General features: G+C 34.2%; 1 protein-coding gene across 4 annotated transcripts in view; it reads left to right on the top strand.

The window, feature by feature from the left end:
• Window positions 1–16949, top strand: part of LRRC9 (leucine rich repeat containing 9) — a 112460-nt gene that overhangs the window by 92669 nt on the left and 2842 nt on the right. The window contains exons 29-31 of one of the 4 annotated variants that reach the window (XM_042943393.1): window positions 3031–3099; window positions 11146–11286; window positions 16160–16304. In XM_042943393.1, coding sequence (XP_042799327.1) covers window positions 3031–3099; window positions 11146–11286; window positions 16160–16304 — 355 coding nt within the window. Of the gene's footprint in view, window positions 1–3030; window positions 3104–10394; window positions 10525–11145; window positions 11287–16159; window positions 16305–16949 lie in introns of those variants that run through there. The other 3 variants (XM_042943394.1, XM_042943395.1, XM_042943396.1) reach the window with 3 other exon arrangements.

Below are 16949 nucleotides of genomic sequence, written 5' to 3' on the forward strand. Positions count from 1 at the left end.
TTTCTACACAGCAACTAGGAAATATACATACAGAGAAAAATGGCATACAACTAATTTATCAAGGTTCAAACAACATTCATCTGAGAAAAGCCTTCCAAACTGGCAATGATTCTTGCAAAGCTTTATTCAGAGGAAATCTAAACTGGGAAAATTGCAATCCTATGGGAAATCTTTCCATTAATAGCAACTGAACTGACACAAAGGATTGTCATATCAGACTTAACATGAATCAGATCATACCCAGTTTCAAGCTTTACTAATAATTTCAAGGATACACAGGGTCTGGGACATTACTGTGGCTTGTCAGATCCTTTCTTTCTACATACTGTCTAGCTTACATTGAAATATAAGATCTCCAAGGGAGATTATGTGTGACAGATTTTGTGTGAGTGATCTCTTACAACAAGGGAGTGTTTCATTTATGAAATACCTCCACTTTATACTTGAGCTTACATGATATTTTATAGGGAGCCATGCCTGATAATTCTATACTTTTAGGTTTATTTGCTCTAAGCAGTCCTTAACCAGGGAGGTACTGCTAAGAGCATCTCATAAATAAGGACCTTTTTCCTAGTATATATCATTGGTCCATTTGACAGTACAGCTATTTATCAGCATAACAGAGAGATTAGACCAGGGAACCTGCTTTTTCCCAGGAGTATCTGTGCCCCCCCTCCGCACCCTCCTAAATCCCTACAGGAATGAATGAATGGCAGAATGGTTATTGTAACAACTTCCTCTCTAGTAACTCAAGCAGGATAACGCCCAGTCAAGGTTATTTTTTATCAAAATTTAATATAGCTAATGGACAAACTATATGATAAACCATGGGAAATTATACATACGTCACCGAGTGAAGGGGTATTGATTGTTTAGTGATCAGTCCTCTTTTGTTTATTTTTATTCTTGAAATAGTATTTTTCCTAGAACTTAGATTGATCATTTTACCATCAAACTTATTCTATTAATATTATAGTACCTTAACATGAACATACATTCAGCTGGGAAAAATGAACTGAGATGTGTAAAAAGGTTAAGTTAGAGATTCTGTTTAACTGAAAATATTATGTTCTTCAAAATTGTAAACTCCCCATTCAAATTTTCTTTGGGGGAGAGATTTTTTTCCTCTGTATTCGTACCAACATGGGTAGGTGACACCAGCATCAACTTCTACAAATGGGCAATCAGATCAACCCTTGGGTTGATAAAGACTTCTAGAATAGAAGGGAAAAGGCTTAGAAAAATTAGGAAAACACTTCAAATGAAGGTATATGCAGCCCTACATTAACCTACTTTAAAATCTTTCATAAACTGCATATCCTTGATAACAGATTCTCGTGTGAAGCTTTTCACTTAGCCATCATGACCCATAATGTAGATTTGGAAAATTGTTGCCTGTAGTCCTGCCCTTACAAGTAAAATACCAGAAACACAACTGAAAGGTGAGTTATTTAATTCAGCTTTACAGTCCTAGTTGATTCCTGTGTCTAAATGACTCCCCTATCTGGCATCAGACAACCGTGTCTACTTTTAAACATCCCAGTAATCACCTGAAGCTGGAAATGACTCTAGGAAATAGTCCATTGCTATTTCTTGCCCTAAATGAAAGGCCCCAATCTGAGCCTAACTAGCTGCTACCTAAGCTATTAGTATGATTGCCATAAGTGCTTATTCTGAGAATGTACTCAAAAGATAACAACCATTATATTTTGGTTAATGTTGAGCATCTGACTTCAGCTCAGGTCATGATCTCATGGTTCATGAGTTCAAGCCCTGCAACAGGCTCTCTGCTGTCAGCTCTGAGCCTGCTTTGGATCCTCTGTCCCCCTCTCTTTCTACACCTCCCCCACTCATGCTCCCTCTTTCAAAAATAAAAAAATAAACATTAAATAAATAAATAAATAAATAAATAAATAAATGGGAAGCCATTAGCCCTCTTTCCCAATTATGAACATATTAGTTTTCTTGATATATCTTTACACCAGCATTATCATCCACATATTTAACACTCTGTTTCTCATATTAATATCTTGACATCTTTGATTAGAAATACTTCACTACTAAACACTGTTATACTCTGTTTCATTTAAGAAGATGATTGAGAAAAAGACTTTTCATATTTCTATGCTTTCCAGTCATGCTTTGCTTCCACAAATAGGAACTACCTGTGGGTCAAATACATAATATCTCTATAGATAACTGACTGTCAGAGATTTTCCAAAGTCCTCCTAAATTTATGAGACTTCTATGATCAAAATTGAAAAGATCAATCACTGTAGTCAAATTCTACTTCCAAATGGTCTAAAATAGGTCTAAATGTTTTTATAGTTAGTAGATGAATTGGTTATGTCTACTTGTCAATCCAAATAAGAATAGAAGCATATCAATAACTTTATGTTATTACTATAAACTAGCAGCAAACTGAAGCTGAGCTTGTTGCCTAAATTTTTACAGAAATAGCATATAAAAAATAATTTTGCAAAACTTAAAATATACTCACAAAGTTTCACCAATGATAAATAGACAATGTTAAATAATCCCATCCATACAGAAGACAAGTCATTCAACCAGAAAAATAGTTTTTCAACTATAAATACTCCCAGAAAATATATCAGGATGCAGTCCATTCAGTATCACATGTGCCTTTATGGCTAAGGTGTGTTTAAAATTATTTAGACTGGATTCACCTTCTTTTCCACACTTCTGGGTCAGTCCTCTGGGGAATTAACCAACTATAATCTCAGCCTTAGATCATAACTTCTCTGAGAAGAAATTTGGTCTTTTCTTGCAAGTGCTGCTATATGGCCTATATCCCATGTTAGAATATTGTCTTTACCAATCATGCATTTTGAATTAATTGTATATAGATCTGTCCTTAATCAGCATTACAGGATTTGTCACTCAAGCTCACTTTGGAGAATTCAGCCATGAGCTAGCTGTAGTCCAACACTTACATATGATTACTTCAAATCAGTGTATATTTGAAGATTTTGGATCTAACCAAATAATAACTTATTAACTTTGGAACAGGATATGACAGAACTGGAAAAACTTGATGGTATCTCTTCTCTCAGAGAGCTTACAGTTTATGGCAATCCAGTGAGTATGTTATTTTTATAATTTATCAGTTAATTTATTTATAGTTGTATATAATTAATTTTTATATGTGAGAATTTTTTATCTGTTCCCATATGTATAGACAGTTATCCAAGCACAATTTATTGAATAGTGTCCTCTTACAACTTGTTATAATATAATCTTCCATTGTCACATATAAAAGGATCTGTTTCCGGATTCTATGTTGTATTCATTGGACTATTGTCAATCCCTGTACCAGTATTATACTGTGTTAATTATTAAAGTTTTATATTAAGTTTTGGTGTCCAGGAGAATAAGCACCTCCAATTTTCCTTCTCTTCCTCCTTCTCCTCTTTTTCTTTCTTCACTGTCGTGGCTGTTCTTGGCCCTTTACACTTCCTATGAGTTTAAGGAAACAGCTTTTGAAGCTATGTGAGAGTCTTATTGACATTTTAATTGGAATTGTATTGAATATATAAATTAATTTGGGGAGAAATTTGCCATATTTTCCTGTTGGAGGCTTTGGAAGGATTAAATAGGTAGCACTTTTATTTACCTAACATCTGAACAAATTGACAAATATGACAGTGGCAGATAGAGGGTGAAAATACTTTGCTTACCTTCGTGAGAAAGCCAAATGGGTATGCTAACAGATCCCAGAAATAAGCAATCATCATCACCTGGTAACAGGAAATGCTTGAGTGAATTCTTTCCACATAGGAGGAGAGCTTCTGCTGGAGGAACAGCAGGCATTCTCCTAGCAATAAATTCCTTCCCAAGACAGGAAAGACAAGAGCTAAACATGCCCAGTCTAATCTTCCCAGGTTTATCAATTAAGTTACCCTGCTACTCTTGGTGGAAGAGTGAGGGATTCAGAGAGCCCACTAGTGCCACATCACAGAGCTATTTCCACCAAGAAAGAAGTAATAATAAGAGTCTCCCCTAATATTTGTAGTATTTAGACTTCCCATTCATAAGCATGAATGTTCCTACATTTATTTTATGTTCTTCAATAAAATTTATAGTTTTCTCCTAAAAGTTTTAATCATCTATGGTTTGATTTATTCTGTTGTTTTAATAGCTACTTTGAACAATATCTTTTTACATTTTTCTAATTATTTGTGGCTGAAGTACAGCAATTCTGATTTTTGCATTGTTCTGATTTTTGCATGCTACTCTTTATCTAGGAACCTTGTTGAACTCTCTTTTTAGTTCTAATGGATTGTAAATTTTGTTGTATTTTCTCTGTAGACTATCATATTATCTACAAATAATGACTATTATTTCTTTCCAATCCTTACATTTTTTTAATTTTCTTTACTTAGTGTGTTGACTAGGACCTGTAGTACAGTGTTGAATGAAAGCATTAATAGTAGGTTATTGACTTCAAAAATGCTTCTAAATTGTTACTATTAAATATGAGTTTGTTGTACATTATGGGTAGATAATCTTCAACATTTTAAAGAAGCTCCTTTTTTTATTTATTCCTGAGAGAGACGGTACAAGTGGGGGAGGGGCAGTGAGAGAGGGAGAGAGAGAGAATCCTAAGCAGGCTCCCCACCATTAGCGTGGAGCCCACACTAGAGTGGAGCAGGGCTCCAACTCAGGAATCATGAGATGATGACCTGAGTCGAAACCAAGAGTCAGATGTTCAAACAACTGAGCCACCCAGGGGCCCCAAGGAAGCTCCTTTCTAATTGCAGTTTACTACCTGTTTTTATCATGAATGGTCATTGGATTTTGACTAATTGGCAATTCACTTTTTCTCTTTAATCTGTTAATATGTAAATTATATTAATAGACTCCAGTGTTAAACTGTCATTAATCCAGTGCTGAATACTATTTATTTGGTCATGTTTTATGCTTTGCTGGATTCAGTTTGCCAAGATTTCATGTAGTATATCTGTATTTATGGAAATAAGTAAAGTTATCCTATAATTATCTTCTTATGCTATTCTTTTAAATTCATCAAGGTTGTTCTTGCCTCATAAAATTAACTGGGAACGAACTCTCTCTCTTGCTAGTCTATGAATTAGCATATATAGGAAAAATTCATTCATTTGAATCTGGGCTCAATATTTTTTGAAGTTAGGTTTTAAACTACTTATTCAAATTCTTTAATGGCTATAAATCTAGTAATGTTTTCTATTTCTTCAAAAGTCAGTATTGAGAAGTTATATTCTTCTATAAACTTGTAATTTTTTATAAATTTTAAATGTATTACTATATAATATTCTCCTGAATTTTAAAAATGTCCTCTATATTTATGTTTTGTCACCTTTTTTATACCTAAATTTGTTGATTTTTACTTTTTCTCTTTTATTCTTGATAAGTCTTGCTTAAGACTTATTTTGTTTATCGTATTAGTATCTCCAAAGAACCATGTTTTGGATTTATCAAGTGGTTTATTTGTTTTTTATTTCACTAAGTCCTACCCTTGTTTCCATCTTTCAGTTTCTTGGAATTTACTTTTTTAAACATTTTTAACATTATTATTAAAACTATTTTTAGCATAATACTGATTCTGTGGTTCAGCTTTTATTTGTTTTAAGTTTTTATTTTACTTCCAGTTAGTTAGCATACAGTGTTATAGTGGTTGCAGTTATACAATGTAGTGATTCCACACTTAAATACATAACCTGATGCTCATTACAAGTGCACTTCTTAATCCCCATCCCCTATTTAACCCATTCCCCCACCGACCTCTCTTCTGGTAACCATCTGATTGTTCTCTATAGTTAAGAGTCTGTTTCTTGCTTTACTTCTCTCTCTTTTTACCCTTTGCTCATTTTTTTTCTTAAATTCCACATATGAGTGAAATCATATGGTATTTGTCTTTCTCTGCCTGACTTATTTCACTTCACAGTATACTCTCTAGGTCCATCCATGTCATTTCAAATGGCAAGATTTCATCCTTTTTTATGGCTGAGTAATATTCCAGTGTGTGTGTGTGTGTGTGTGTGTGTGTGTGTGTGGGTGGGTGTGTTTGGTGTGACATCTTTATCCATTCATCAATTGATAAGTCAATTGATGGCTGTTTCCATAATTTGACTATTGTACATGATGCTGCTGCAAACATCAGGATGCATATATCCCTTTGAATTAGTGTTTCTGTATTCTTTAGGTAAATATCCAGTAGTGTGATTGCTGGATCATCAGGTACTTCTATTTTTAACTTTTTGAGGAACCTCCATACTGTTTTCCAGAGTGGCTGCATCAGTTTGCATTCCCAGCAACAGTGCAAGAGGGTTCCCCTTTCTCCACATCCTCACCAACATCTGTTGTTTCCCGTGTTGTTGATTTTAGCCACTATGACAGGTTTTGATTTGCATGTCCCTGATGATGAGTGGTATTCAGCATCTTTTCATGTGCCTATTGGCCATCTATATGTCTTCTCTGGAAAAATGTCTTTTGTGTCTTCTGCACATTTTAATTAGATTATTTTGTTTTGGGGTGTTGAGTTTTACACATTCTCTATATATTTTGGATGCTAACCCTTTATTGGATATGTCATTTGCAAATATCTTCTCCCTTCATTAGGTTCTCTTTTAGCTTTATTGGTTGTTTCCTTTGCTGTGCAGAAGCTTTTCATTTTGGTGTAGTCCCATTAGTCTATTTTTGCTTTTGTTTCCTTTGCCTCAAGAGACATATCTAAAAAGAAGTTGCTATGGCCAATGTCAAATAAATTACTGCCCTGTGTTCTCTTCTAGGATTCTTATTGTTTCAGATCTCACATTTAAGTTTTTAATCCATTTTGAATTTATTTTTGTGTATGGTGTAAGAAAGTGGTCCAGTTCCATTCTTTTGCATGTAGCTGTCAAGTTTTCCCAAACCATTTGTTAAAAAGACTGTCTTTTTCCATGGGATATTCTTTCCTGCTTTGTTGTAGATTAATTAACCATATTATTGTGAGTTCATTTCTAGGTTTTCTGTTCTGTTCCATTGATCTGTCTATTTTTATGCTGATACCATACTGTTTTGATTAATACAGCTTTGTAATATAACTTGAAGTCCAAAATTGTGATCCCTCCAGCTTTGCTTTTATTTTTCAAGATTTCTTGAGCCTTTAAATGTCTTTTGTGGTTCCATACAAATTTTAGGATTGTTTGTTCTAGCTCTGTAAAAAAATGCTGTTGGTATTTTGATACGACTTGCATTAAAACATATATTGCTTTGGTTATTATAGACATTTTAACAAGACACAAAGAAGGGCACTATATAATAATAAAGGGGATAATCCAATAAGAAGATATAACAATTGTAAATATTTATGCATCCAACATGGGAGGACTCAATTACATAAAACAATTAATAACAAACATAAAGGGACTAGCTGATAATAATACAATAATAGTAGGGGACTTTAACATCCCAGTTACATCAATGGACATGATCATCTAAACAGAAAATCAACAAGGAAACAATGGTTTTGAATAATAACACACTGGACTTGATGAACTTAACAGAAATATCCAGAACATTCCACCTTAAAACAGCAGAATACAGATTCTTTTCAAGTGCACCTGGAACATTCTCCAGAACAGATTACATATTAGGCCACAAAACAGGCTTCACCAAATTCAGGAAGATCAAAATTATACCATGCACCTTTTCTGACCACAACATTATGAAACTAGAAGTCAACCACAAGAAAAAAATCTGGATAGACCACAAATAAATAGAAGTTAAATAACATGCTACTAAACAATGAGTGGGTCAACCAGAAAATAAAAAAATAAATTTAAAAAATACATGGAAACAAATGAAAATGACACATAACAGTCCAAAATCTTTGGGATGCAGCAAAAGTGGTTCTAAGAGGGAAGTAGATAGCAACATAGGTCTACCTTAAGAAGCAAGAAAAAAGAATCTCAAATAAACAACTTAACCTTAAACTGAAGGAGCTACAAAAAGAACAACAAATGAAGCTCAAAGCCAGCAGAAGGAAGGAAAAAATAAAGTTTAGAATAAAAGATATAGAAACTAAAAAAATAGTAGAACATATCGATGAAACCAGGAGGTAGTTCTTTGAAAAAAATTAATAAAATTGATAAACCTCTAGTCGGACTCATCAAAAAGAAAAAAGAAAGGACCCAAATAAATAAAGTCACAGATGAGAGAGGAGAAATGACAACAAACACCACAGAAATATAATTATAAGACAATATTATGAAAAATTGTATGCCAAGAAATTGGACAACCTAGAAGAAATGAATAAATTTCTAGAAACATATTAATTACCAAAAGTGAAACAGGAAGAAATAGAAAATTTGGACAGACCAATAACCAGCAAAGACATTGAATCAGTAATCAAAAAACTTCAACAAAAGTCCAGGATCAGATGGCTTCACAGGTGAATTCTACCAAACATTTAAAGAAGAGTTAGTACCCATTCTTCTCAAACTATTCCAAAAAATACAAAAGAAAAGAAAACTTCTAAATTTATTCTTTGAGGTTAGCATTACCCTGACCAGATATCAAAACCAGATAAAGACGCCAAACACAAAAAAGAACTACACTCCAATATCTCTGATAAACAGAGATAAACATAGATGCAAATATCCTCAACAAAGTACTAGCAAACCAAATCCAACAATACATTAAAAAAAATAATTCACCATCAAGTGAGATTCATTCCTGGGTTGCAAGGATGGTTCAATACTTGCAAATACATCACATTAATAAAAGAAAGGATAAGAACCATCTGATCATTTCAATAGATACAGAAAAAGTATTTGACAAAGTACATCCATTCATGATAAAAAACCCGACACAAAGTAGGTTTAGAGGTAACATACCTCAATGTAATAAAGGCCATCTATGAAAAACCCACACCCAATATCATCCTCAATGGGGAAATACTGAGAGCTTTTCCTCTACGGTCAGGAACAAGACAGGAATGTCCACTTTCACCACTGTTATTTAACACAGTACTAGATTTCCTAGCCACAGCAATCAGATAACAAAAAGAAATGAGGAATCCAGATCAGCAAGGAAGAAATAAAACTTTCACTATTTGCTGATGACATCATACTCCATATAGAAAACCTGAAAAACTCCACCAAAAAACTGCTAGAACTGTGAAATGAATTCAGGAAAGTTGCGGGTACAAAATCAATATACAGAAATCTGTTGCATTTCTATACACCAATACTGAAGCAACACAAAAAGAAATTAAGGAATCTATCCCACTTAAAATTGCACCAAAAACAATAAGATGCCTAGGACTAAACCTAACCAAAGAGATGAAACACCTGTACTCTGAAAACTATAAAACACTGATGAAAGAAATTAAAGATGACACAATGAAATGAAAAAAAAAATCCCATGCTCACAGATCAGAAGAAAAAATATTGTTAAAAGGGAATTTACTTTAAAAAAAAAATTCTTAAGTAGGATGTCTAGTTCATTTTTAGGTTTCAAAACACTGCTTAGCAGCATATTAAAAGTTTTGATATGTAGTATTTTTCCTGTTCTTTATTTCTTAAAATCTAGTCTCCAAAAGATTTCTTCTTTATTCCATGAATGATTGAGAGGTGTGTGTGTGTGTGTGTGTGTGTGTGTGAATTTCAAACCTATGAAGTGTTTTTTGTTATCTCTTTGTCACTTATTTTTGTTACTGTGTTTTGGTCAGAGGAGACAGTCTATACATTCTTTGGTATTTATAAGACTTTCTTTCTGGCCTATAATGTGGTTCATTTTTTAAACCTCTATTATATATACACACTACATTAGAAAAAAATAGATTGTTGGCATGCCTGGGTGGTTCAGTCAGTTAAGTGTCCAACTCTTGTTTCAGCTCAGGTCTTGAGGGCGAGCCCTGCTTCGGGATCCACACTGGGCATGGAGCCTGCTTGAGATTCTCTCTCCTCCCTTTACCTTTCTCCTCCTCCCCCACTCACACACTTTCTCTCTCTCTCTCAAAAATAATAATAATAATAATAATAAAATAGATTGTTTATTCATTCCCCTTTGATGAAAATTTGTCTCTTTTTGTCTCTTCTTCATGATCACAAGATGTGCTATATACTTTTTCTTTGCTGTCAGTCCCCCAAGAACACCCCCACATTCAGAGATTTGCTAAAAGAACTCAAGGGACTTAGCATATCATTGTACTCATGGCTAAAATTTATTAAATGACATAGTGAGGATTCACAGCCAGGTGATGAGGAAAAAAGACACAGGTGGAGTCTGGAGAATTGATAAGTAGGCTTCCTTATGCTCTTTCTCTCCCATGAGGGAGAGAAGGGTCACATAGTACATACTCTTCACCCAGCAACAAAAATGCAGCAACATGTGTTTATGTTTCTACCCAGGAAATTCCACTACACTTAGCATTCAAGAATTTTGTTGGAAGTTGGTCACATATGTACCCAATGCCCATCACATACCAAAACTCCAGACTCCCAGAAGGAAAGCAAGTTGACCATAAAGCATATCATTTGGGTAAGCAGTCTAGGCACAGTGAACTACCTTTAATCACTTAAGGAATGGTGGGAACACTTCCAAAATCCAAGTACCAAAAACTAGTCAAGAGCTATCCTTGCAAGCAGACCTTTCTAAAGATAACAGTTTCAGGCCTACTATGTTAACTCTTCCTATATACCTTCTTATGTACACATGCAAATATTTTTCAGAGTAGGCTGACAAACTATGAAGGGATGGATTATACAATCCAACAGATGTGTACTGAATTCAATTGGACAGTGCCTATGGGAAAATACCATATACGTTTCAAAGTAATTACTCATAAATGAATTTTTATAGCATAATCCTATTCATGAGTTGAGATTGCCTGTAGTTAATGAACAATATTATATGCTCTAAAAAGAGACTACACGTCTAAATGGTAGTCTTGGTTACCAAAAAAGTTCTAATCTTCATTTAGTATAACAAGAAATTGAGAAATCTTTCAAAAAGGGAGCTCATATTTGTATCAGCTAACACTACAAATTAGCTATTATCTGTCATTTTTGGTGCCCAGGTTAAATTTCTTTCTCTATAAAGGTTAATCTTTGAAATAAAAGTTTTTTTAAGAAATACATTGTTATTTTTAACTTTATTCAGATTTGCAGAAAAACACTACATCGCCACATGCTCATATTTCGGCTGCCTAACTTACAGATGTTAGACGGAATTCCTGTGAATTCAGATGATAGGGCAAAAGCTGAATTTCAATTCTCTGAACTACAAGCAAAGAAAACTTCGGTAATACTTCTATTATTTATACTTTTCCTTTTAAAATATATGATTATTAACAAATTAAAACCAATTTACTGGGTAAATCTGGGCTATGATGTTCTGGTAGACTATTTTAGTATCTATTTTAGTGATTACTATCAAAAGCATCTTGATCTGGTGAATAGAGCATATACATACATGCAAATTCCAGGGAAGCTCCTTTTTCTAATAATGTAGTTTGATATAAAGAAAATTATTTAAAATCTTGGGGTGCCTGGATGGCTCAGTTGGTTAAGCGCCCAACTCTTGATTTCGGCTCAGGTCATGATCTCACGGTTTGTGACTTTAAGCCCACGTCGGACTTTGTGCTGCCAGCAAGAAGCCTGCTTCAGATCCTCTGTCTCCCTCTCTCTCTGCCCCTCCCTGCTTTCTCTCTCAAAAATAAATAAATATTAAAAATAAAATAAAATCTGTGTACCTCTTGCTCAATATGTGAGATAATGCTAGAAGGTAAGAAACTATAACATATCACTTCTATAAACAGAAACTAACAAACTCTTTCAGTTTAGCAGATAGGAAGGGAAGGAAGGAATTCTGACCTCAACACTCTGGACTATGTAGTTCATCTAACAAGGGAGATGTGTGCTTCTTTCTTGTCGGCCAGAATAATTGTGCCTTTTACCCATGAACGCTAAAAAGGTATCTGACCATGACATGAAAGAGTTTAGAGAGAGAAGCCACAAAGCATACCATTAGGAAATTCTGTCCTTGGCCACCAGGATTCTTCATGACCATCCTCCAAAGACTAAACTTAACCCGGAAAAGCTATAGTTTTTGAACAAAGAAGTAACCTTATTAGAGCTGTGCCTTTGCAAGATTTGAGAAAGAAGAGGCTGGAAGCAGGGAAGCCAGTTAAGAGGCTTTTAGAGATTATGAAGACCTAGACTAAGGTGGGGCAGTTAAGAAGGTAAATGAACCTCTAAAGTAAGTGAAAGCCAGAGAGCAAGGACATCAGTCAGTTAACAAATAACACTTTTGAAACTCATATTGAAAAGAAAAGATTACCATAGATGCTTTTACTTAATCAATGGATTACCCAGCACTCTCCATCCCTTCTGTAAAATAAATCGATTCCCAGAGCACACTGGAAGTTTGATACTAGAAGGCTCTTCTCCAGCCCACTTCTGCCTTCAGCAGATTTACATATTTATCAAGAGCTGGCTGTTTTGTCAAAAACGTATATGTCAGTTCTTTTATCTTAAAAAGCCAGATATGCTATAAATGCAAATTCTAAATTACTATTTGTATATTTCTGTGATAACCAAAATAGGGTACTTTGGAAAATCTGGATAAAGATCAATCACACACACACACACACACACACACACACACACACACACAAATAGTGTCAAATAGGTTAGGAGGAAAATCTTGTAAAAAATGGGAGAAAATTATAGAAATTCAAACACAATATGTGGGAAAATTATTTTAAAAATTCTTGTGTTCAAATTTTCTCCACATGTCTTTAAATTCTTACTACTTTAAAGAAACCAAAACTGGAAGTTGTAGGCAAAACATTAAGGATAGCTTTATCTAAGAACAATGAGATAAAATACCAATCAAGGGACTCTTACAGAAAAGGCCTTAGCCATCACAAGATTCATGAGCGCATGTACATTTATGTTTTATGACTAAAAAATAGGGGTGCCTGGGTGGCTTAGTCAGTTAAGCATCTGACTCTTGATTTCAGCTCAGGTCATGATCTCATGGTTTGTGAATTCAAACCCTGCATCAGGCTTTGTGCTGATGGTGGAGAGGCTGTTTGGGATTCTATCTCCCTCTCTCTCTGTCCCTCCCCTGCTTGCTCTATCTCTCTCTCTCTCTCTCAAAATAAATAAAATTAACTTAAAAAATTTTTTTAAATAAATCTAAAAAATAAACATGAATTATATATACAATTCTTAGTTATTCCCTGATTTTTTTCATCAACCTTGACATTTTTTGGTTAACCAAGGAGCTTCTATTATAGGTCAAAGTAGTCACAGAGACCTGCAAGACTTAAAGTTGTACAATGTTAATAAATATTATCTACATTAGGCAAAGGAAGTGGTTCATTTGTAGGTTATATCTATAAAAATTATTCTAAAAATTATGCTTTGTGAAAAAAAAAATCTTAGCTACTAATTTGTATGACTTAACTAAGAAAGAGCACCATCTAATGTGATCTACTGAAATTACTGTCACAGGTCCTAGTCTTTCAAAAGAGAGCAAATAAGCAAATAAAATTTAGGTCAGTGATCTAAGGCTCCTTTCCCCTCTCTATTTTATATTCCTGGAGCAAGTCATTTCTTACTTCCAGAAGTGGAAAACTAAAGGAAACTTGAGTTTCCCACTGCTGCTGTAATAAATTACTCAAATTTAGTGGCTTGAAACAACACAAATTTATTATCTTATAATTCTAGAGGTCAGAAGTCCAAAAACTGGTCTTACAGGGCTAAACACAGGCAGTTAGTCCTATATTTCTTCTGGAGCTCAAGGAGAGAATTTGTTCTTTGCCTTTTCAAACTTCTGGAAGTTACCTGCATTCCTTGGCTCACGGTCCTCTTCCAGCAATAGCATCACTTCCACTTCTGATTCCATCCGTACATCTTCTCTGTCTCTGACCCTCCTGACTCCCTCCTTCTTATAAGGACTCTTGTGATTGTACTGAGACCACCTAGATAATCAAAGATCATTTCCTCACCTCAAAATCCAATGTAATTATGTCTGCAAAGTCCCTTTTGTCATGTAAGGTAATATATTCACAGGTTTTGGAAATTCAGTGTGGACATCTTTGTTTTTTGGGGGGGCACTATTCTGCCTCCCATACCACATATGTGAGGGCTCCAGGTGAGAGAACTATAAAGACTGTCACATTAAAATTTATAAATTGTATTTTAAGGTAATGTTGGCTAATTTGAAAAATTACATATAAATTCACCAAATTACATATAAAGAAATCACTTAGAGAAACTTTAAAGATCCTAATTTCCATATATATTTTTTATTAGTTTCATGTAGCAGAAAAAATACACAAACTCAAATTTTAGTCGATAAGTATTTTACTAAAGGACTTGCTTCTTGGTTATTCTTTTCTATTTCTCATATAGTGAATTCAGATTTTTCCCATTACTATATATGATATGATAATATGCCTTGAGTGAATCTAGACATGTATTCTTGCCATTTGAATCAGTGCCATATAAAAAAACTTATTTTTCCACTTATTCTATATGTAAGCATTTTATTAAAAATTATTTTTTGATTTGTCTATACATGGTTAATAAAATAAGGGGGATATCCAAAATCTTTATTTTAGAGAAATCCTTTTTTAGATCTTTAAAATTTTATAATGTTTATTTTTGAGAGAGAGACAGCACACACACACACACACACACACACACACACACACACACACGTGGGGGAGGGGCAGAGAGAGAAGGAGACAGAATCCAAAGCAGATTCCAGGCTCTGAGCTGTCAGCACAGAGTCAGACACGGGGCTTGAACCCACAAATGGTGAGATTGAGACCTGAGCCAAAGTTGACGCTTAACCGACCGAGCCACCCAGGCACCCATATTTCTTTATTTTTAATTAATCTCTACAGCCAATGTAGGGCCTGAACTCATGACCCCAAGATCAAGAGTCACATGCTCTTCCAACTGAGCCAGCCAAGTGCCCCAGAGAAATCTATTTTAAGATTCAATAACAATGTTTATTTTCATGGCTAGAATAAAATTGAGCCATCATTTCTTTTAGCTATTCAGAAGACACAAAAACAATCCTTTTTCAAGTTTATCACTTCAGTCTAATTCATTTTTCTTTCAGTTACTGCTGTTCTTTCTTTTTTAAGAGCAAGTAAAGATAATTAACTCTAAAGTTGTCCTTTAAACCAAAACATTTTGGTCCTTTTGGTTTCAGAAGAAAATTTGACAACATTCTAGATTAGTGATGGGAAGAAACTCTAAAAAGGAATTAGTTAGGGAATTTGGGACTGAGCATCTTTAGTAAAAAGCCTGATATTTTAGTGCTCATTACAAAGCTGCATTCTTGTTGACACTTATTAAAACAGGGTAATTGGCCATTTTACACTAATGGCAAACACTTATATTTCTAAGTAAGATGACTCATATATTCAGAATTCATATTTTTAAAAGTATAAACAAAGTCAGTCTTAAGACAGAGCAAGCATAAATTTCTAGGGAAACCAAGAGTCTCCAGCCTAAAATACTTGTCTCCTCTGTTTGCTGATTCCTGAAATTCTTTTAAAAGCCTCTTAATCCTCAACTAACTTAAAATGTAAACACCATTTAGAGAGTTAGCACATTCATTAAGTGATTGTTTAAGATGCTTTTCTTAGTCTCCATTTATTTACTTGTTTTTGAAAAACTAATTAACTGCAAGGCACCTGATGAGGTAATATGAGGATTATAAAGATGTTGAAGATATAACGCTTACTATCTAGAAATTCCTGCTCAGTAAAAAAGAAAAGAGAAAAGAAAAGAAAAGAAAAGAGAAGAGAAAAGAAGAAAAAGAAAAAAAATGTTACAAAGGAGAAAAAGTTTAATTCTCATTTTCTTAATTCTCCACTTACCTCATTGAGATCCTATGGAGAGAGGGAGATGCCGTCATACTAGTGATGAGTACAGTACAATCTGAAAAGACAGAACATAAGGTTCTGAGAGAGGTTAAAGGTTCAAAAGACTGTTTCAGTTTCTGCCTCATACCAACTCAGTTTAGGCATATAACTCTTGACCTAAAAATTTTTAAATTATCAAGTGGGGCTTGCAGTAAGGACTAAATCTATTGATCTGAGTTTTGGAAATGAGACATTCTTAACTGGTTTTATTTTATTATGTAGCTCATTCCTGTTACCAACTGTCCAATGGATGGTGGGTCATTTGGCCAAGTGAAAGCTCCTCCCATGAAGATAACAAATGTAATTCTGCCTAGTGGATTTAGCCATTACTTGGGATCTGACTTCACTTTAACTCCTGAAGCTGAAGGTATTTTGACAAAAAGTTTCAGAATGAACGTAAAAGCAAACAAACACTTCATTTGAAACAAAAATCTCACTTTGACTTCTAATACTACTTAAAATTGCATTTTTAAATTTACATTTCCTAAAATTGCATGTTTGTTCAAGTTTCATGTGGCCATTCTGACTTTAGAGTCTATAGTTTTGGGGAGTTTTGTTCAACTACTAATATTTTGTAACTAAACATTTGCTCGTAATGGGAACTTTGTGATACTTGCACAATTATTTTCTGAATTATGTATTTTCAAAGGCTTTGTTTTCATAGCGTATAACTGCTAAAACCAATTCTTTTGTACATCCTGCTAAAAGTAGAAATCAGAGGTTTAAAAACATCTGTGACAACAGATTCTTGGGGTACAAAGAGAAGATTGGATTTTATCCTTGAAACCACAAGTAAAGCATGCAGCTAATACTAGAGAAAAGTTTTAAGAGATACAGCTCGAAAGGAGGGAGTATATTAAAAGGACAGGGCATGGAAATGTATCCTTCTATTACACACATTTTAATTCAGGCTTAGATCAAACCTATTCCCTAATTCCATATCTTCACTGGCTATCTTGTTGGTGAAAGTGGGGATAGCCACTCCTCTCAGGGCTCACCTCTTCCATTCCCT

The sequence above is a fragment of the Panthera leo genome, chromosome B3 (genome assembly GCF_018350215.1).
Source record: "Panthera leo isolate Ple1 chromosome B3, P.leo_Ple1_pat1.1, whole genome shotgun sequence".
NCBI classification, from domain to species: Eukaryota; Metazoa; Chordata; class Mammalia; order Carnivora; family Felidae; genus Panthera; species Panthera leo.